At 38.7% G+C, this 23,477-nt stretch overlaps 1 protein-coding gene across 1 annotated transcript in view; it reads right to left on the minus strand.

Annotated features, from left to right (window-relative positions):
- nrm (neuromusculin) overlaps positions 1–23,477 on the minus strand; it is a 697,165-nt gene that overhangs the window by 18,140 nt on the left and 655,548 nt on the right. Inside the window, exons 9-16 of the mRNA XM_074109606.1 lie at positions 6,107–6,257; positions 5,419–5,530; positions 4,769–4,947; positions 3,870–4,049; positions 2,736–2,876; positions 1,770–1,878; positions 871–1,028; positions 382–440 (exon numbers count right to left, since the gene is read on the minus strand). Coding sequence (XP_073965707.1) covers positions 382–440; positions 871–1,028; positions 1,770–1,878; positions 2,736–2,876; positions 3,870–4,049; positions 4,769–4,947; positions 5,419–5,530; positions 6,107–6,257 — 1,089 coding nt within the window. The remainder of the gene's footprint in view (positions 1–381; positions 441–870; positions 1,029–1,769; positions 1,879–2,735; positions 2,877–3,869; positions 4,050–4,768; positions 4,948–5,418; positions 5,531–6,106; positions 6,258–23,477) is intronic.

Consider the following 23,477-nt stretch of genomic DNA (forward strand, 5'->3'; position numbering starts at 1 on the left):
TGTCAGTAAGTAGTCTTAAATAGGTGAACCGGAACAATTATTTTCCTCACCCGCGACCTTATGGTAGCTATCTTTACGCAAGAAATGTGTGTTCATGCAGTTCCTCCACCTTCACACTGTAAGAACACATAAAAACGTTTTGGTTTGGTAGTTTAACATCTGGTAGCATGGTGAACGGTTGTCTTACTTTGAAGATGAGCTCTGGTTGAGTTCGAAACGCGTCAGTGTAGTTCTTGCATAAGCGTAGCTATCATAAGGTCGCAGGTGAGCAAAGCAATTGTTTCAGTTCGTTTATAATATGGACCTCCGCGAAGTAACGCCTGATTCAATAAATTATTTAATTATAGGTGGTTAAAATATATAATAAAAAAAAATACTCACCGGTGACTTATATAATGCTCCACTGTAGTGGTTCATCGCATATTTGAAGCTCGGAGGAGCTGAGAAAGAAAGAGAAAGAGATAAAAACAACATACACTCAAACAGTTATCCAAACAATTATAATTTAATGACAATATTCTACGCACGATGCAATGTCCAAAAATAGGTTAACAAATATTTAAAAATCCCCGTCACAAAAACCTTTAAAAAGAAACTACGTCGTTAAGTCGAGGGACTGTGTTATATATCATCTCGGTTTATATACGTCCCACAGCTGGGATCCATTGAATTGATTTGCAGGCGCTGCAGGTTTCTTCACGATATTTTCTTTAGATATTTCAATAAACTCGGAGACACGAGCACGGATTTTAATCCACGGTTCTCTGCTTAATGGGAATGAATTATTCACTAAATCTGTAACCACGGCTTCATATTTACGTATCCAACAAAACAAAATCATCTATGTAGATTATATGACATGGGACTCACCTAGTACATTGATGTAAGTAGTAGCTGGCTCTCCCTCTCCCCCCGAGTTGGAACCGCGACAAGTGACGTTCGTCCGATGGTCCAAGCTGATTGGGTCTATGGTCCAATTTGCGGAGACTATGTCGGTGACCAGGCGGCCTCCGCGATACCAACGGAATCTGCAGATTAAATAAACATTGAGGCACAATAGACACCAATTGACTAGTTTCAAACCAATCAAAGCTTGTACTAAAGGTAGTGGATATGTTTTAAAAAACCGGCCAAGAGCGTGTCGGACACGCCCGAAATAGGGTTCCGTAGCCATTACGAAAACATTAAGTAATATTTTTCTAAGGATTTCGTATTTTATACGGAATCATCCATAGTTTAGGTATATTTTATACCTTAGGCTGCTATTTACTCTTAAACTACTAATAATTCTCAAGCAAACTTAGCCGTTATAGTTTTCCTTGAAAGTTTGATATACTTTCTACCAGCCTGAATTTTTTCAAATTTTTCCACCCACCGGTTTAGATTTTAAAAGGGGGGCGACGCTGGATTTTAATGAAAATTTGCACTTTAAAGTTGAATATTTCGCAAACAAATCACTGAATCTAAAAATCGTCTTAGCAAACCACAACGATACCCCACACTATAGGGTTGGATCAAGCAGCATTATGCTGAGCCAGTGTCCGATTCACAACCGCAATGACACATACCTTTGTGTTGTTTTTTTTTGTACCTAATAATATTGTTGTCTTGTGTTGTGAATAAATGTATTTTCTTTCTTTCTTTCTTTCTTTAGTTTCGGCCTAAGTCAATTGGTGTCAAGTGTCCCATGATATTTTTTTTCCGTAGCTCCCATTTCATCTTTCTGTTGTTTTCTCGTGTTCTCTCAAAAGAAATTGATTTCTGGTTACCTATTGGTTTCGGGTCGACCCAACTCCTCGATGCTGCAGGTCAGGATGAGTGACTTTCCCTTCACCACACGCCACGGCGAGTACACCAGCTTTGCGGGTCCAGGAGGATCTGAAGAAAAGACATTGAAATTAGTCCTCACCATTTACAGCTTCAAATGTTTTACTGCTTACTACGGCCCAAGCCCTCTCATTCTGAGAGGAAGCCTATGTTTAGCGGATTTACCATCAGCCAAATATGTGGTCTACCACCCTAAAGTTGATAATCGTTTGCATGTCATAAAACAATAATGCCAATAAAATAGACGTGTCAGTCAACTTGAAAGTTCGACTTTAGCAACTTATTCATTTGATAGAAACTTGTTTAAAAATGATAGACCACTTATTTGACTGATGGTACATGACTGATGGAATGATGAATGACTTACTGCTGGGCATGGACCTCTTCAGAATGAGAGTGCTTTGGCTGTAGTTCCCACGCTGGCCCATTGCGGGTTGAGAACTTGCACACGTATTAAATGCTTCACTTTTGTTCTAACAAGGATGATAATACCACTTTTTTATTTTTTGTGAGCTCTCAAAATACACGAATCATCCATGGATTTTGTATGGCAATTGACAACTCTAATTTAAATGTTAATTCAAAATTAATCAGCTTTTCAGGGATTTGTTTTTTTTCTAGTCACGTCTTAGGGTAGGTAATTGTAATATGGTGTCATCTAGACAGGTACCCTATTTTTTAAATACAAGCGGGTGGTAGTGCAATTTTAATAAATAATTCCACAGACTTCATTCACTTGTTTAACAGCGGCAGTAGTGACTTTAAAAAGGGTAGTAGTTGTAATGAGGACACGATGATTATAATGTAGATGGCTATTATGATGATGATGATGACAACGATGATGATGCTAATAACAATAATCAGGAGTTTGTTAATGGTAATAAAATTATTAGGTCTTATTCACTTACAGTTAACTATGAGCTCAGTCTTAGGGCTCTCCTCTCCCTCTCCAGCTGTGTTCTTGCCACGGCAAGAGTAGTTCCCGTGGAAACTTCTGGTAGTATCTTGGAGGAGCAGCATTGATGGATCCACTTCATCACAGAGAGCTTCTGGAATTACAATAAATATATGTCAATATTGTATTTACTCGTAGAAATATTGCAATGGTCCTGATCAAGGACCATTGGAGGGATGGGTGTTCCCACCAAGCGCGACGTATAATAATCATTCTCTTCAATCTTCCGCTTACTCACTCTCTCTCGAAGTAAGGCGCGTCACGTAATTAACGCTGCTACGAGAGGACGTGTGTCAATTCATTCGCTCGCTATCAGACACCGGCCGGTCCAGTAAACAGTGCAGTTCACAGAAAGGACTTTCACCAACTCATCTCCATCTCGCGGCGTTAAAGCTGTACGACGCCAGTTCATCTTACGTAAATCCTTTGCATATTTAATTTTCTTACTTTTTCATCTCATCGTCGTGTGCTATCGCACTAGCGTCAACATTTTCTGGTTCGTCGAACTCATCAAATGCGTCGGATCCGGCTCGAAGGACCAGAAAATTAACTACCCGGACTATTGACTATCCCGGAGCTTGGACTTCAATAAAATGATATTAATTGCAGACACTGAAGCAGTGACACGGTGTAACAACTGTGTCAGAAGTAGTACTTTACTGACAATGAGTGGATATGCCAAAGATTAAGCAGATTAATAAGCTGGAATTCCGCCAAGTCAGGTTTATAGCTGCATAGCTATGTAAGCAACTGATGATGTCTTCCTTGATGTATCCGACAGTGGCAAAATTTGCTAATTACTGAAGTGAGAACGAAAATGGCTGATAAAACCTGTCGATGCTTACTTATTATCAGATATAGCTAATACCACTGGAGTTGAGGTCACGCACACATGACCATGTACTGTATATATCGTTTGATTCATTCTCCTTTTGTGCAATCAGCTATTTTTGTAGCATTCACTTCAACTCTCGTGGCACTAGCTATAATACACTTGTTCATCACCCCATGTTATAAAAAAACGTGGAAATTACTGAAAGCTGTCTAAAAATTCATTGAATTACTTCGTTAAAATACAGCTACTTACTGTCAGTCTCATTGTTGCATTCCGGCAATTTCTTCAGCACCTCTCCATCCAGGTACCAGGTAACTTCATCCAGGATGCGAGGGTTTCCGTCAGCCACCTCACAGGTCAGGGTGACGTTCTTATGATCGATCTCCTTGAGAGGACTCTTCTCGCTCATCACCAGACGTACGGTTGGTTTGACTGAAAGAATAAATTAATTCCTGATGACGATCCATATCCATAAACGTCATAGTCAACTGCCGTTATGAAGTAAATCCTGACACATCGCAAAAATATGACGTTTCTGAATATTAGCAATATGAATTATAGACAAAAATGCAATGCTTACTTAGTCTTGTTGCGCGCGACAGAGTAGTAAGTATAGCATTTTTTTCAATGGTTGACATAAACAACAACAACAATAATCAAATATCAAAATAATTAAATTCTCATTTGTAGTAGTAGTCCGGCCAGGATCGTCTTCACAGGACGGAACTCTTCAAAAACTAATTGTTTGTACTATAAGAATTTTACTACTACTATTTGTCCCACTCCCACCTGTCTCCTCAAAAGGAGAGCTTTAGCTGCAGTTTTTACGCGGGCCTAGTACAAATTTGAATTTGAATTATCCCTAACACAAAGCCCTTCACAAAGCTTACTTTCGCCATAAAATCCATGCCTGGGTTTGAACAACTTCTACTTTAAGCATCATCATTTCCCTCCCTCTCATAATAAAAAATAAAACATACCGGAGATAAGTATAAAGATAGAAAAAGACAGAAGATTTAGTATGCTTTTGTAGCTTGTGGCATTCCCAAAGTCATTGAAGAGCTGGCAGGTATCATTGATGGTGTCTTAGCCAGTGACATAGACGATGACAGCATTAATGATGAAAGTGTTAATGTTAAAAATGAACTTACATAATATATTAACGCTGATGCTATTGTGGCTAGTGCCATTGCCGACTTCGTTGAATAGCTGGCAAGTATAGTTGCCAGTGTCTTGTCCAGTGACATTGCTGATTATAAGCGAGGGCTGACTGTCGGTGCCGAGGTTGTAGTGGGGAGGACCAACGCTGAGTAACTCGCCGTTTTTATACCTGGAAATAGAGGAATTATATTGATTAATAAGTTGTATAATTTTTAGGCGGCAAGAGACCTAGAAACTTTTGAATTGGCAGTTTTTGGGCTTGTGTTTTGGAGTGAATTTTGACCAAAGTTAGGTTAGGTCTGATGGTCCAAGTAAATATAAAACGCGTTTTATAATTTTTTGAAGTAAGTATGTTTTATCTTTTAATTTTAAACTTTAACATCATAATTATGTTAGACGTTAGCGATTTGAAAGAAGATGATGTATTGGCAGTCTTCCTGCAAAAATGAGAAGTGCAGCACAAATGCAATTGCAGTGGAGATATGTAACGTGGGAAGGCCTATGTTCAGCAATGTACATTTCTTAGCTGACGATGACAGCTATATAGGTACTCATTTATTAACAGTTCATCTTCGATGACTAGATGGCGTTTGAGTTGCAACACAAAAATCCAATAAAAATACTTCATTGTGCTACTTACCAGGAAACCTTTCTGAGAGCGGAAGGATTGCTTCTGTACGTGCAGTTGAGAAGAATTTTGGACTCCTGGATCACTGTGATGTTAGATGGGTACACGTCAACTTCTGGTGGATCTGGAAGTAAAATTTTACAGGGTAATTTTGGTCCTAGCAGGCACGATTTGATTGAATCTAAGTTAGATTAATTAGTAAGGGCTACGTAGGTTTTATTTGATCCACATACCAAAAAAAAAACTTAATTTTGTACATACTTGTACATAAATTTCGTGATACATGACTATTCAAAGTGCTACAAAAAATATATGTACAGACTAAAATAGTTAACAGCGGCATACAAATAAAAAAATATCACAAATACATTTTTCCAAAAAATATTTTTTATTAGACACTTAGATATTGATCTTAAAGTGCCTACTGATGTTACATCTGGTAGCAGGGTGAACGGTAATGTTGCTCTGATGCTCTGAGGATAAGCTCTGGTTGAGTTCCAAACGCGTCAGTGTAGTGTAGTGGTGATGATAGTTGGGTTTGTGTGATTTGTGGGTGTTCTTACAGCGTGGAGGCGGAGGAGCTGCATGAGCAAACATTTGTTGCATAGGACATAGCTATCGCAAGGTCGCGGGTCGCTGGTGAGCAAAGTAATTGCTCATAGTTGTTCTTCTAGGGTGACAAATTAGATTGTTTACTTACACCAAACCTCAAGCTCCTTGGTCCTTGTGAACGGCGGGTCCTTGTTTTCCGTGATGACGTCGTTGACGGCCTGACAGTGGAACTTGCAGGTGTCGTCGAAGCGAGTGACGTTGAGCGTGAGGTTGGCCGTCGTCTCGAACGTCGTGTCCCGCTGGAACAAGTTTGGGATCATTTGAGAAACATTTTATAAACAACCATTTTATAAAGTGGTCCTGTCACGGTCGCCATGTGAGGTTGAGACTTGACGGGAGTTATGAAAACAACGGAGGTTCGATGCGATCTAACTTTATTCAAGGATTACACAGGGTTGATATACTTTTTTAACTAGGTTAATAATAATAGTAATTAATGTAATATGAGATAGTTGTTATGGTCCTATGGTTGCTATACATGATGCCTTTCCATATATGGGACAGGCGCGAAGCTACATGATACCTATATTCTAATTACATGATATTTGATTCCTATGCCTAAAGTTCTATACCTACTACACACCCACCCTTAGAAAAGTTTTTAATTATGACATACACACAATGCTAACAAATATAAACATAATTAAATTACAATACAAAGTTTTTTTACAAGCTTTTATTTAGTTTCACCTGTCCCGTTGTCTGTCTGTCTGTCTGTAGTCAAATCTTGCAAGTATAATTTGACCAACTTTCAGTAGTCAGATTGACTTGAAATTTGGAATTCTTATGTAAATCGCGTGACAATACAATAATCTGGTAGTGACATCCTGGTAGTCCGGCTAGGATCGTCTCCGCATCGACTTGAAATTTAGTATACAAATGTAGTTTGGGTGACAATATAAGTACAGTCAACAGACAGCACAGACAGCAAAAAAAAGCTTGTCTTAAAAATTGACTTTTTACCAAATACTTATTATTACTTGTTGGTATGCAGTACTTAGATAAGATATATTTATTTATATTATCATGCTCGAAGTACTCGGAACTCCAATACTACGGCATAGAATGGAAGGGGAAATCACCAAACTATTTACCCTCACTATTCATCCTCAACCAAGACTCTGTCAAGACTGTAGTGACGTAGAAGCGACATGTAGGCATGGCTTGGGGTTGTAACAAAATGCACGAATTTCATCCCAGAGAGTCTAAAGCTAATCTCCTCGCTTTAATATAAAAAAATCTCATCGCCCTAAACGCTTTTCGTTTAAACTCTCAATAAAAGTTCTCAAGATTTTTTTCCAAATTTATTACTTTACGCAATAGGGTATAATAGGCAGTGATAGGTCTGGCCGTGGAAGGCCGTAAAATTTTAATTCTCCCCCTCGGGGGTCGGACCTGACAGTGTCTTTGAAAGTTTATAACCCGGACATAAAGATGCCGGAAGGGTTCTCTGGCTTTTCCCAACTATTTAATTTGCCAACTCAAGATTTTCTATAAAATCATGTTTTTTCGGAACTTTCATAAAATAAACCTAACCTCACCTACCGTGTTCTATAAAAGCATAAGAAAATACACTGAGAAAAGCTTTTGGTTTCGGCGAAAATTGAGAGTTGGTAAATGAATAAGTTGGCAAATGAAACATTTGGCAAACAACAATTCTGCAAAAAAGCAAAACCGACCAAGAGCGTGTCGGACACGCCCAAAATAGGGTTCCGTAGACATTACGAAAAAAATAAGTAATATTTTTCTAAGGATTGCGTATTTTATACGGAATCTTCCAAGTTTAGGTATATTTTATACCTTAGGCTGCTATTTACTCTTAAACTATTAATAATTCTCAAGCAAACTTAGCGGTTATAGTTTTCCTTGAAAGTTTGATACACTTACTACCATTTTGAATTTTTTCAAAAATTTTCACCTACCGGTTTAGATTTTAGAGGGGGGGGGGGGACGCTCGATTTTAATGAAAAATTGCACTTTAAAGTTGAATATTTTGCAAACAAATCACTGAATCGAAAAATCGTCTTAGCAACTCCCTTATTAAAAGACCTATCCAACCATACCCCACACTACAAGATTGGATGAGAAAACAAAAATCACCCCCACTTTACGTGTATGGGAGGTACTCTAAAAAATTTTTTTTTAATTTTTTTATTGTACCATTTTGTCGGCATAGTTTACAGACATATTCGTGCAAAATTACAGCTTTCTAGCATTGATTGTCCCTGAGTAAAGCCGCGGACGGACTGACAGACAGACCGACAGACATGCTGAAACTATAAGGGTTCCGTTTTTGCCATTTTGGCTACGGAACCCTAAAGAGTAATGGCCCCAGTATGGATCCCTGTGGTACTCCACAAGTCAAGGGCCTATGATCGGATACTAAAACCGAGAAATCCTCCTTGAAAATCTTATCGGTTTGGTATCGGTTCTTGAGATAACTGTCAAACTATATCAATGATTTATGGCCGATAATATTACAGTCATTCGTACAAAGCGCTTCGCGTAGAGTGGTAGTGGTGATGGTTGAGTTTGTGTTCTTCCAGCGTGTAGTCGCAGAAGCTACATAAACACACATTTGTTGCATAAACGTAGCTGTCGTAAGGTCACGGATAAGAGATCGATGCGTTCAAAGTTACAAAAATATATATACACAATTGCACGACCTACAAGTGCAAGGTGCTGGAGAGTAAGCCAGCCGGTGAAATTACTGGCACTTGAGGTATCCCATCTTAGGCCTCTAGGTTGGCAACGCATCTGCAATCCCCCTGGTGTTGCAGGTGTCTATGGGCGGTGGTGATCTCTTACCATCAGGAGACCCACTTGCTCGTTGCCCATCCAGTCGAATAAAAAATAAAACCTTAACGTTAAGTGAATAAAGCGGTGTATACAATTTTTTGTATCTTTAACCATTTCGATCTCCTTGTAATTATGCCTAACTGTACCACATCATCCATGAAATAGAAGATAGATTCTAGCGGTCTAGAAATACGGAGTCTTATAGTTAATTCCACTCTTCAACTATTCGGGTACTAAAGCACAAACAGATGCTAAAGTAAATTCAGTAGTCCTCCCTTGATGAACTATAACCTTTTATTCCGTACCCTAAAAAGCTTCACTAATAAAACTTTGCCCATAATTATATCGCAAACAAGTTATATTATTACTACGCCTCAATTACTCACGGGTGTGTTCACTTCCATCGCCCTAACTCCGAAACTTTGCCCAAGTATTAGCAATGTAAATCACCGTTAATTAGATATGCATAGAAAATAACAGGGCTAAGTTCGGGACGTGTGTATTGTTTAATATTAGGCAATTTATTTAATACATGCGCGTTGGGCAAAGTTGACAAAGTAATGAAATTTCAAGGCCCAAGTTGGGGCGAAATTTCGTAATTGTTAATGGGTATTAGGTCATGAATATTATAAGATGATGTGAGCTTTGAAGAGTTTAAAAGGGTTTATTGGGTGTCTGATCCAAAAGGTAACAAAGGAGGCATATTAATAAGGCTGCGATGTCTATCCGTTCGTCTGTCTTTTCGTCCTTATGTGACTGACTATAGGTATATTGCAACCCGTAAAAGGTAGACAGTTAAATTTTATGTATGTGTACATATGTATGGCAGCTACAATGTGTGTACAATGTATGACAGTTAAATGTATGTGTACATACGTATGGCAGCCCCAATGAAGATTAATAATTTAATGAAATAGAACCGGAGAACTCGCGTCTTAAATCGAGTTTAGCTCGACATGTTTTGGGATTATTATTATTACTTGGGCCAATTTTTATTCCGACTCAAAATTAGGGGTGTTACGAGTATAAGTTTGATGCCAATGTCTGTCTCTTCGTCTGTCTGTCTGTAGCATCGTAGCTCTCAAACGGATGAACCGATTTCGATGCGATTTTTTTACGTGTAATCGGGTTCCCTTGCGGTAGTTTATGCTATGGTTGCTGTTTCATCAAAATACGTTCAGCGTTAAAATGACAATTATTTTTAAACTTTTCTAATTTGGCTAGGCTATTTATTAAAAGCAATTAAAAAGTTTCGTGTTTCATAAACTAAAGATGTTATCCATCGGTGTTATATGATGGCAATGTGATACTTACGTCAAAACGATACAAATGTATCCTTACACAGACAACGTATCACAGTCTAAAAATGATTCCGAACACACCGATGAGTTTCGGAAAGTTTGCCCATTTGAATTTTAAATTCCAGCTTCACGGGCAAGGAAATCACGCGAATTTATGCAGGTGAGTTCCGGGAACGAAAAAAATGTTTTTTCTACGTTAGCACAAAAACATTTCATTGCTAGAATGCAGGAACTGTTGATAGTTTGTTAGATCAATTTCCCAGAATTATTATTTCCCAGTAGCAAAATTCCCGTATCGCATTTTTTCTCAAATTATTTTTTCCCAATATGCTTTTTTACTGAATCACTATCGCAGGGTAGGTTTAGGTTATGTTAAGTTTGCATCGGCCCTAAGGGCACTGTGTCTGTGTCGATTCTGATTGGCAAAAAACGCTTCTGTGAAAATAAGCTTCAGTAAAAAACCAGTGGGAAAAAAAAACATTCGGCAAAAAATGCGAACGGAAATTTTGCTACTACGAAATAACGTTCTGGGAAATTGATCTAAAAAATCTTTAAAAAAAATTAGTGCTTGGTAAAACCATCATCATCATCATCAGCCGGAAGACGTCCACTGCTGAACAAAGGCCTCCTCCTTAGCACTCCTCCTTAGCACTGAACGACAACTCGCCACTTGCATCCACCAGTTGTCCGCACCTCTCACGATGTCGTCAGTCCACCTAATGGGAGGCCTGGTAACGCTTCGTCTTCCGGTTCGCGGTCGCCACTCGAGAACTTTTCTCCCCCAACGGTTATCTGTTCTTCGAGCGATGTGGCCCGCCTATTGCCACATCTTTGAAATATCTACCGAAAATTTTACCCAAAAGATAGGAACTTTAAAAATTACTGTTCGCTTATCTTTGAGTTTTCCTTTCTAGTTTAGGTTAGCTTGAAAGATCCCTTTTAGGGATAAGTTCGCCTTTGTTCTCTTTTTGTTTTGTTGTTTTCTTTTTGTATTATTTTGTATTCATACATACATACTTTACATAAATTAAATGTTCATAATACAAAGGATGTGATACATTTTTAATGGATTTTTTTCTGAAATAAATCTTCCAACAAAGTTTAAAGTTTGAACATAATTTATGGCTGACGATAACTCATCGCAAACAGCGTAACGGCGTTTGTCTAAATTGAAAAATATGTTTTAAACTAACTTCATACGCTAACTTTTTGGTTCTCTGACTTTCGTTTGATATTATGAAAGACAATGGGCAGGCCATATAGCACGTAGAACAGTTTTTTTTTTAGACTCCTATCTCACCTGATGTTAAGTGCAGATGAGGCTAAAGGTGTATCTCATTGGTTCAGTAACAGCCTATTCACTCTAGCCTTGAAGAGCCCTAGATTGTATTTATGCTGAAATACAGACAACGGGAGCGAATCCCATTCCTTAGCAGTTCGCATTATGAAAGATGAAGCAAACCGCTTTGGGCGGGCCAATGGAACGCTAACTACATAAGGCTGAAGACGCTCCTCCCGCCTTGAAGTCATTTGGCAAAATGGAGATGGAGGAATTAGATCATGTAATTCCTGCGCACACTCACCAAAATGTATCCGGTAAAAAACAGACAGAAAAGCAACCCTACGACGGTGCTCGAGGCTCTGCAGCCCGTTCCCGATAAGCGGACTGACACCATAATAGCCTTCGGGCCCGGCGCTCTACCGAATCCAATGATGCACACACATACAGATGGCTGTTGGGGCCGAAAAGTTCTCGAATGGAGACTGTGGATCTGCAAGCGCAGCGTAGGACGTCCACCAACGAGATGGACGGATGACCTGGTTAAAGCCGCGGGTTCCTCCCGAAGCAACTGGAGGTCTATGGGGGTGTATGTCCAATAGTGGACGTCCTATGACTGAGATGATGATGATGAATAAATAACTCAGGAGACGATACTATATGGCAACAAAGTACACGAGAAAGTTGATTGCCCCTGTAAAACTTACCGTCTTTGGCTTGCAATCTATTTACTATACATTTGTACTCTATACATTTGTCATATGTTTGTTATTGATTCTTAGGGTTCCGCAGCCATAATGGCCAAAACGGAACCCTTATAGTTTCGCTATGTCTGTCTGTCTATCCGTCCGCGGCTTTGCTCAGGGGCTATCAATGCTAGAAAGCTGTAATTTTGCACGAATATATATGTAAATTATGCCGACAAAATGGTATAATAAAAAAATAATTTTTTTTTGTGCCTCCCATAGACGTAAAGTGGGGGTGTTTTTTTTTTCTTATCCAACGTTGTAGTGTGGGTCGTTGGATAGGTATTTTCAAACCATTAGGGGGTTGCTAAAACGATTTTTAGATTCTGTGATTTGTTTGCAAAATATTCAACTTTAAAGTGCAAATTTTTAAAATCCCCCTTCTAAAATCTAAACAGGTAGTAAGTATATCAAATTTACAAGGAAAACTATAACGGTTAAGTTTTCTTGAGTATATTAGTAGTTTAAGAGTAAATAGCAGCCTATACTTAAACTTGCAATATTCCGTAGGAACAAAATACGAAATCCTTAGAAAAATATTACTTAATTTTTTCGTAATAGCTACGGAACCTTATTTCGGGCGTGACTGACATGCTCTTGGCCGGTTTTTTTTGCTGTAGAAGCCCAGTTTGGTATCACATGCATGCGTCGAAGACATAGCATGCAGGCTAGGACATTCTTATGTCACAAAAATCTATTATATATACTATATATTTTTGGTAGCTAGATATCATAAGTAGTTTAAAGTTAATCTGAGTTTAGACTTACAAGAAAAATCGTGCAAGTTGCATTAGATTGCGAGGCCGTAAAGTCAACGTGTTTTCTCAAACATGACATGAAATTGACGTTGTGTTACAAATAATAGGCCGAGAAGTATCGCGCTGCAGGCGCTGCGGCTCAGCTGCGTGCGCGCGGTCACTCTAGCGGCCTGCAAAGAGATTTCATACAACCTTGCAGGCCGCTGGCCGGCAATGCGACCGTCTTTTGTTTCAACGCGCGCTCTGCGACACGCACGCGGCCCACGCCCAGCAACACCGCCCGCAGCCGCCCGCCGCCAGTAGCCACACAACACTGCGACCAGACTAGCGTCCCGCCAGCTTGTTTTTTTTTATTTATTTTTTATTTCATGTCATGTTTGAGAAAAGCACTATACAAGCCTCGGCCGGAACGTGGGGTAATGTAACGGTCAATGGTTGTAGTGGCAATGTAATGCAACTTGCACGATTTTTCTTGCGAGTCTAAACTCAGCTTTAGTGTTACATGTTAGAAAATAAACTTACCATCTCAACCGCCTGTTGCTGCATCACCAGACATGAAACAAAACAGAATCCATCAGAATACACCCCAAAGTCTATCTTAATTAGTAACCGAAAAGATTTTACAATTTCAGTATTCATTGGTAGGTAATTTACGACATTAAAATAAGATGAAACGGAACGCGGCGATAAAAGGGAGCCATTTTTAAAACGAAAATATTTAATGAATCCATCTATAGCGTTGGAGAAGTGAAGCGTGAAGGTTGGTTTACGATTTGGGTTCAAAAATTGTTTATAAATGTTTCTTGAGAAAAGGAGTTAATAAGCTAGACACAGATTACATAATACCTAGTGACTAGATTGCAAAAATATGTATAATTAGTCCGTCAGTTACAATTAATGATGGGCCAAAGGAAACTTTCCAAAATTGCGGAATATTTCATATTGGAAAATTTCAGGAACTTCTCACAATTTTGTATGGCGATTGAAACTTTCCGTTTCTTAAATTTAAATTTCTTATATTTCTTGTAAAAATTTCCAGAAATTTCCGAGAACATTTCCAACTTTCCGGAAACATTTAGTAACATTTAAAAAAAATACGGAATAGTTATTTGTGTCACAAGGGAGCAAAACGGTGTATTTACGGCGAGGGCGTACATTGAATCCAGAATGTAGCGAAGGATTCTACAATAGAATCCTGAGCGTAGCGAGGGATTCTAAAGTAGAATCCTGAGCGTAATGAGGGATTCAAGTGTTAACGCCCAAGATGAAAATAATTTTGCTCCCGAGTGGTTCATACAACTTTTCACACCGAGCATAAGAAACTTGAAAAAAAAATCTAAATATTGATAAGAACACCAGCATAGAAATGGCGTGGCTTTACAATTATCAACTTCAAAAAATGGCAATAAAACACTTAGAAAAGCCTTGAACAGAAAAGTTGCACTTTGCTCCCTCTCGTCAGGGAGGAAAAGTTACTTTTCTGAAGGAGAGGTGTGAAAAGTGTTTTTTTCTGTCAATAAAAAAAAATGGTATGGAAAATTATTATGCTTGTTTTCTACTTTTATTGTTGGCCAGTTGCTAAACAGTTATTGCTAATTATGCAATGTTTTGAATAAACTTTTATCTACAAACACAGCAAACATACTCGTACCTATATAAAATACTCGTGAAATATCCGCTCTAAAAAAAAAACTACATACCTACGCTAATCAGTTTAATTTATGAATTTAGCAATTGTAGAAATACGAGTTTATCAAATCCAACCCATTTTTTTGTAAAAAGTGTCAAACCCGTTTAATTAGAAGTATTTTGTCCCTATCCGGTGAAGGCAAAAGCCAATACTTATTAAGACAAAATGTTAAGTTAACACTTCTATACCGGGGATCGAATAATACAGCTCTAAGGATCTTCAAAAATACCAGCCGTATTGTGGTAAATCCACCTGCATTTAGAGCACGATAGACATCAATTAATGCCGAATTTTCGAACGAATAATGGCGAAAAAGGCGGGAAGCCGCCATCTTTCCTTTTTACTTTTTAATATTTCACGACAGATGTAGACCAAGAGTTATAAGCGCGGATTACGAATGGGGGAATTTTTGAATTCGTGAAAACGAATTAATTGGGCGGAATTTCACTTGGAAAAGTTTGCGCAGGCGTAGTGATGGTCCTTGTATCGATATCGATGTTTTAATTTTGAAACTTCTGCAATTTGTGCCTATACTTAGTAAATATCACTTTCGTTTCAAAAATTAATGCCGAAAAGTATGACATAAAAATATTACTTAATTAAGAAAATCAAAAACTTGACTTTGGCAAAAAACTAAGAAGAAAAAACCTAGTCGTCTACAATCTGTTAAGTTACTTAAAGTTCAACAGTCAGGAACTATCAAAATTGTGACTAACTTTAAAATTCTCGATAATTTTGGCAAAAGACGCTCCCATAGCTCACTATCGCTTTTATGTAATTCTTCCGTCACTGTTCCGAATAAATGTATTTTCTTTCTTTCTTTCTTTCTTCCATAGCAAAAATGTACACTCAACCCTACTAACTAGTGATGGCTAACCCCGGCACAGTGTCGGATGCTATCGATAAAATTTTGGCAGTTCGTTACTTAGAGATGTTTGGGCGACGGCCAAACAGTTATCAGTTGTATTTATTTTGGTTTGAATTTATTGGCAGGTGAACGGAAACCGGACTTTTGGAAACAAAATTTCCAAAGAGACGGTTTTATTACGCTTTCATAAAGTATTGCGATGTTTGCTTTTGACGTTACTAAAGACTTATTTTTTTTTGCAATTATATTAATATTGCTTGTTGAGCCGTGGTTTGACTTATGGCCTCTCAAGCTTTCGAAATTTATGCGCAAACGTTTAAAATTTAGCATGAGCTTTACGGTGAAGGAAAACTTAGCGAGGAAACCACACACCTGCAAAGAAATGGTGTGGGTGGAGTTCCCAATCCGCACTGGGCTTGAACTATGGCCCAAGCTCTCTTAATCCAAGAGGAGGCCTGTGCCCCGCAGTGAGACGTATATAGACGGAGATAATAATGACGATATTATATCTCTAATTAGTTTTTTTTTGTATATAGTTTTTATGTATTTTATGTCTTTTTGTGTATCTATTTTTTTTGTAGGTATAATTTGAATTTCGCAGCGCATTAGTGTTTTAACTATAATGTTTTTTTATCAACACATAAATAAATAATAAAAAGGTATAGGTGACTACACAATGAACACCCAAATACATAATCACCCAAGATTTGAGAACAAACATTCGTGTTTTAACGTACATAACATAATATATATTATATTTGGGCGATCGAGTCCAGGATCTAGGGCTTTGTAATCATACTTAGGTTCTTATGTAGTTAGGTTCTCTAACCACTCAGCTATCCGGTCATCAAAAAAACTCAAATCAAAGCCGTCAAAAAAAGCCGTCTGAATGTTTTTTTGTTGAAAATTCATCATTATCATTGTCAGCCGAAAGACGTCCACTGCTGGACATAGGCCTCCCCCAAGGCTCTACACTCAGACCGGTCTTGTGCTTTCCGCATCCGCCGCGATCCCGCGATCTTAACCAGGTCGTCGCTCCATCTTGTTGGAGGCCTACCGACAGCTCGTCTCCCGGTTCGCGGACGCCATTCGAGAACCTTCTGACCCCATCGGCCATTAATCCTGCGAGCAATGTGCCCCGCCCACTGTCATTTCAGTTTCGCAGTTCTTCGGGCTGCGTCGGTAATCTTAATTCTACTGCGGATATCATCATTTCTGATTCTATCCCGCAGAGAAACCCCGAGCATAGACCTCTCCATAGCCCTTTGAGTGACTTTGAGCTTCCTCATGAGGCCCAGCGTTAGCGCCCACGTCTCAGATCCGTATGCCATCACTGGCAACACACACTGGTCAAATAGTAAATGTAGTTCATCGATAACCCTGTCCCATCCCTACTGTTAATACGATTATCAGCAGACTGGACGTTAAGGATATTCTCTTTCGTGTCGATTGTTTTTTCAGTCTGCGAAATTATGCAACTAGAGTGTTGTGTAGATGGAATTCGTGTTCTTTAAAATGTTTAAATCTTTTAAGCTACTGTTAAAATGCTAGTACCTACTAGCGTGTGTATAGGACATGCTACTATTAAGCATGCCTTTTTAGTGCATCTAAGAGTGATCAAGAAAGAAAGGAAGAAGGGGGAAAGGTAATAGCAAGTTTTGTATTGTATTGTATTGTACTATAAGCTATTTATTGTACATAAAAACACATGAAATTAACAAATAACAAAATAATAAGAAGTAATAAGGCGAACTTATCCCTTAAAGGGAAGTGCAAAGAAAAGAAAAAGAAGTGTGAAGGCAAGTGCCACGAAGTTGAAGTGAATGGTTGCAGACACAGCTAAATGAAGTAATGATTGAAAAAAAGAGAATGAATGAAATAAATGAGTGAATGTAAATGTACTAAAATAAAAAACAATTATAATTCTTCCTATTCCTTTTTGTCTCTTTCTTATTTCGGAGCTTTTAACTAGCATGCTTATTGCTAGCAAATTTAAACAGTCTATGAGCATGCTCGCTCATTACTAGCATGTTTAACAGTACCTCAGAGATAATATGCACTATATTCTATCTCATTCCCTCCCATTCTGAGAGGAGGCCTGTGCCCAGCAGTGGGACGTATATAGGCTGGGATGATGATGATGATGATGATATTCTATCTGTTCTAAGATGATTCAAATGCCACATGATGATTATGTAACTTTGTGAGGCGGTAACTAAGTTTTAATTTTTTTCAACTGACATATAATGCCCGCTGATGCTTATGTCATTTAACACGCGAGTGAAAGGGACGGTGCGATGCGAACTTCGATTTTCGAGTTCTGTAGTAGCCCCTCTGATTATCAGCGCATGTAATTTAGTTTTAGTTTTTTATTTTTGTTTCATAAATATTGTATGTCCGTAATGGACAAACTGTTGTGTCTATATGTAAGGTGTTAAACCTTTGTACACAGTTCAACAATAAAAATATTCTTCTTGAAAAAAGGAAATCACATTAAAACTGCGGATTGTTCGAATATTTGTACTCAAATTTGCCAACAAATTGTTAAGTTACTGCGTAGGCACTGTGTTACATTAACTTACTTTCTTTAATGAACGCCCTTACAATGTTGTTTCAATAGGCCGCAATTGCTAGAGGTGAGGGTTATCGGTAGAAATAAACGCGGTAAAATAAACGAACTTATTATTAATTTGCAAGATTGTTCGCCAGAGTCGGAAAGTGACACTTTCAATGGGCACTTTTACACGTCATTTTTTAAACTACCAGCGCTTTCGGAAAGACCATCATTGCCAAGAAGAATGCGCCACCAGAAACTTGGCAGAAAGTCATTTTTTCAACATAAAATAATTACAAATAAAATACTTAAAAACTACAGTATACAGTATACAGTGTCGGTACCGTTGACCATCAGTGGTGTAGCGGTATAGCACGCGTACGGATTACCGAGGACCTGGGTTCGATTCCCAGTGATGGTCTTATTTTTCTGTTTTTTCTGTGCATCTATATTTCAGTTTGTATTTTCAATTTAGGTTTTACGGGATGACCGTAAAAGTAAAAAATTTGGAATTGAAATAAAAAATACAAAAAGATTCCAAAAAAAACAATCTTAATTTGATTGCTTAGTAACGATATCTCTTGTCCGGGTGAGCGGTTAGTTCCAATGGAGTGCCGAAAAAGTTTCTCGATGAGGGCTACGGCATAGATGTCGCTAGCGTCACTGCTTAAGTGACTAAGTAAGAAACAAACAAGCTGAGATATGAGGTGCATAGGGGAAATTCGTGTCGGTACCGTTGACCATCAGTGGTGTAGCGGTATAGCACGCGGTACGGATTACCGAGGACCTGGGTTCGATTCCCAGTGATGGTCTTATTTTTCTGTTTTTCTGTGCATCTATATTTCAGTTTGTATTTTCAATTTACAGTATACAATTAAATAAAAAAATACAAAATAATACAGGGATGTATGGGGTCCCTTAGTAACAAAACTAAACACTAACTATTATCTACGTTCAGTGGAAGTGTAGACTGCTTCCACCGTCATAAATAAAAATAAAAAATCTGTAATTTACATTTCAGGTCAAGTGTTGAATAAATTATATTTTAAAATTCAAATAAGACTTTCAGTTCGACTGCGTAACGTTTAAACCACACTACACTGACTCGTTTCGAACTTAACCAGAACATGCATGTATGAACACGCATATTTTGCATAAACTTAGCTATCATAAGGTCGCGGATGGGCAAAGAAATACTTTTAGTTCATAGAAAATTACAAGGTAAGCAATAGGCGGCCTTATCGCTTAAGAGCGAGCTCTTCCAGGTGACCTTTTTTACGAGTACAGAAAGAAGGAAGGACTAGTTTATAGCAGGTGGTGCATCAACAGTAGGTAGATCAGATACATATATCGTACATGTAAATACACGTCTAAAATAAATATAGGCAGTGGGTTAAACAACAACATATAAATAATAATAATAATTTATTATCTCACGCTTAGAAGCCGTGGTGGCCTAGTGGTTTGACCTATCGCCTCTCAAGCAGAGGGTCGTGGGTTCAAACCCCGGCTCGCACCTCTGAGTTTTTCGAAATTCATGTGCGGAATTACATTTGAAATTTACCACGAGCTTTGCGGTGAAGGAAAACATCGTGAGGAAACCTGCACAAACCTGCGAAGCAATTCAATGGTGTGTGTGAAGTTCCCAATCCGCACTGGGCCCGCGTGGGAACTATGGCCCAAGCCCTCTTGTTCTGAGAGGAGGCCTGTGCCCAGCAGTGGGACGTATATAGGCTGGGATGATGATGATGATGATGATTATCTCACAGTTACAATAATAGTTTACATTGCATTATAACGTACACGGTCAACTTTAACGTCTGTATGAAAATTATATCGAAAAATCCTTTAATCGCATATAAACTTTTAATGTTGACTTTAATTTTTGGAATAATTCTCTAAAGAGCCGGATTCAGAAATGTAATATTGTCACTGGCCGCACTGGAACAGGTAAAAATACTAGGTATTTCTAACGGATAGTCAATACTTTTTTCATGTCTGATTTTCATACGTGCAATATTTGTCAGTCCAATACTCGTGTAAGTGCACTAAAGGCAACACACACAGAGAGCGGGCGCGGGTCGTGCGCGGGCCCGCGACGGGCGTATTTGCATGGCGGTATATGGAAGCCTTCACACAGAACGCGGGCGCGGGCGCGGTCGTGCGCGGGCCCGCGCCCGTCGCCCGTCGTCACAAACAGCGCGCGGCCGAGCGCAGAGTTACCAACTCTCAAAAATATTTATCCCTAAAACTTAAGTTAAAAACCCCTAAAATTGCTATAATTAATTGGAAATCCCCCTAAAACATGTTAGTATAGGTAGTGCCACAAGAATTGAAGTGAATGATTACACACACAGCAACATGTCGTATAATGACATCAGGCAGGATTGTAAGTTTGATATACTTACCATCCAGATTTTTTTTTAATTTTCCACCCACCGGCTTACTTACATACAAAAAATCTCTACTTTACGTCTATGGGAGGTACCCACAAAATGTTTTTTTTTTTAATTTTTCATTGTACAAGTATCATTTTGTCGGGATAGTTTTCATTATATATCCGTGCAAAATTACAGCTTTCTAGCATTGATAGTCCCTGAGCAAAGCCGCGGACGGACAGACAGACAGACAGACATGGCGAAACTATACGGGTTCCGTTTTTGAACCATGGTCCAGACGATTACATTTGCTTTTGTGATGGCAGCGACATTGTATTTGATTTTTTTTCGTGTGAAGATTCTATATATATATATTGATACCCATATGGGACCGACTGAAAAGAAATACACACTAGGCTATTTTCGATGGAAGCTATCTTGGATAAAACATATATATGTTAATATAACCTAACTACTATACCACATTTTAGCATGCGTTGCTGCAGGTAATGCAAAATCTTATTAGGTTCAACAGGTTAATACGTATAAAAATATTTTTTTTAAGAAGAAAGTAAAACCGACTCCAAAAAAAATAACGAAAAATGGAACCGACCGCAAAACCCTTGAAAGCTCGAAGTCGGTGACTCAGCACGAGCCAGCAGGTATGGAACAATAGTCGTCTACCTCACGATCCTGCTGGGTCATACTGTCATCAAATTGACTGGCTAGATCGGGTTACCCCAGGCCCAATAATTTTGTATTTTTATTTTTTTTATCAAGAAATAATGTGAAATATAAGAAATACAAAATAAATATAAAAAGCAAAACTTCCCAACAATCCTTAAAAATACCCCATCCCAGTTATTTACCCCCTAAATTTGAGGGGAAAACCCCTAATTTGGCAGCCGTGCCGAGCGGCAAATGGCTGGTGTTTGTATCGCGCCGCCGCTTTGACACGCGCCGCCTCTGTCAAAGGATGCCGCGTGCGATTTATGGCTGTACTTCGCACGCGGCGTCCTTTGACAGGTAGGGTTGCAACGATATATCGAATTTTTGATAGTATCGATAACTTTGACTCCACAGTATTGATATATTAGCATTGCCTATCTACAGTGTGTTACTGGGCTACCGGCAATAATACCGTATTATAATAGCGTAATAAGAAAATAGCGTAGTAAGAAAAGAGCTATTTTAAAATAGTAAAATACTCTCTAACTGATCAAAATAATTATTACGACCGCGCGGACGAAAACAAAGTTACAGCGTTCGGAAGATCATGTGAGTGGCGACTCGCGACTGCACGACTGTATAGCGGCATAGAAAGAGATAGCTGCGGAAAGTACTTAGGTATCGTTTGTCTAAATTAAGTGTTTAAAAACAGGTGAATGAGTGTATACCTAGTTTATTTTGTAAAGACAATTTGTTATATAATTAGTATAGTGATTGTAGATAAGATATTGATCTATTGATAGGAAAGAATTAATAAATCATTTTTACAAATACCTACCGACTAATATAAGACGTCTATTTATACATTATAGGTACAAACTTTTAAACCTAGGTATTGGTTTTTCCCCAGTTACCTAATACCTACATTGTACATGTTGCTAATTAAAGTTGGTTAGGTACCTTACCTACCTTTTTTCGTCCTTCGGAAATCGAAAAAAACTCCTTTTTTTATCTTTGGCTGTTGACAAACACCCATACAATGAACAGTATATCAAGTTATTGCTCCCGAACTTAGTGCCGTACGACGGCGCGGCCGACATACATCGCGTTGCGCGCCCGACTGCTTTCCTGCGGTTTTCCTACAATCTGCGCTTGAGGGGTGGGGTAACTCGAACCGGTGCGAAGCGGAGCGTGTCCATTCTGTATGCCAGTACTATTATATATTCTGTGCCATTACATAAATTTAAATATTTATGGCTCCCTACCACCTACCTACATAACTTCTTGGCCTAGGCCATGAAGTATGTACAGTCAGCGTCATATAGTGCGTAGCAGTTAAGATCACCAAATACTTGGAAACATCCAAATAGTCATTAACATTGACCCAATCAAAGCGATCAAATTGCTCAGGACATCCATCGTGTACAAATAAATCGGAGCACGCACATCACCACTGGTAGCGTAGCAGCCATAATGTCCAAAAGTATGGGACACACTAGAAAACTGAGCTTTATTTAAAAGGTTTAAGGTTTAATCTCGAGTTGAGTGCGAAATAACATTAGGTAACACGTAATAAGATTCGACTTTTCGTTTTTGACAATCATCGAAAAGAGTACCAACTTGTCAGTGATCGTTTCGTCTCTTTCATTTGAAGCCTGACGCCTTTTTTTCACATTTTTATTTACATTGTCAGAATTTCGGATTAACGGATTTCCTTTTAAATATGGCTTGAATTGGCCAGTATAATTACAGTATAAAAGAGTTTTTATTTAATTAAAAAGGTAATGACATGTGCATTTTGCACCAAGAGACTGAAAATAGAACACCGTTCACGTTGTATTAAAGATGACTAGCTAACTAGATAATTGGACCTTATACGGTATATAATAAAGTCAATTTTTCTGTGGTGTCCCATACTTTTTGATACTTTGGCTGCTACGGTACTAATGTCGGCTTCAATGTTATAAAGTATTTGACGACGGGCGTGCTCCGGTATATTTGTACACGATGGCTGTCTCGAACAATTTGACCGCTTTGACTGAGTCATTGGTAATGACTATTTTGTATGTTTCCAAATATTTGGTGATCTTGACTGCTACGTACTATATGACGCTGACTGTATGAAAATCCATTATTGTCCGCTGCTCTAACTTTTTAAATTTGCTTACTAACATTAAAGTGACAAAAGAAAAATTACAAACAGCCAACCACCACTACTCTGTAAGCATTTGCGATGCGATGCGATGCGACGGACGGACGGACGGATAGATGGATGGACAGATGGATGGACGGACGGACGGACGGACTGATGGACGGACGGACGGATGGACGGACGGACGGACGGACGGATGGATGGATGGATGGATGGACGGATGGAAGGACGGATGGATGGACGGACGGAAGGATGGACGGACGGA

Source organism: Choristoneura fumiferana, chromosome 29 (assembly GCF_025370935.1).
Source record: "Choristoneura fumiferana chromosome 29, NRCan_CFum_1, whole genome shotgun sequence".
Taxonomy (NCBI): Eukaryota; Metazoa; Arthropoda; class Insecta; order Lepidoptera; family Tortricidae; genus Choristoneura; species Choristoneura fumiferana.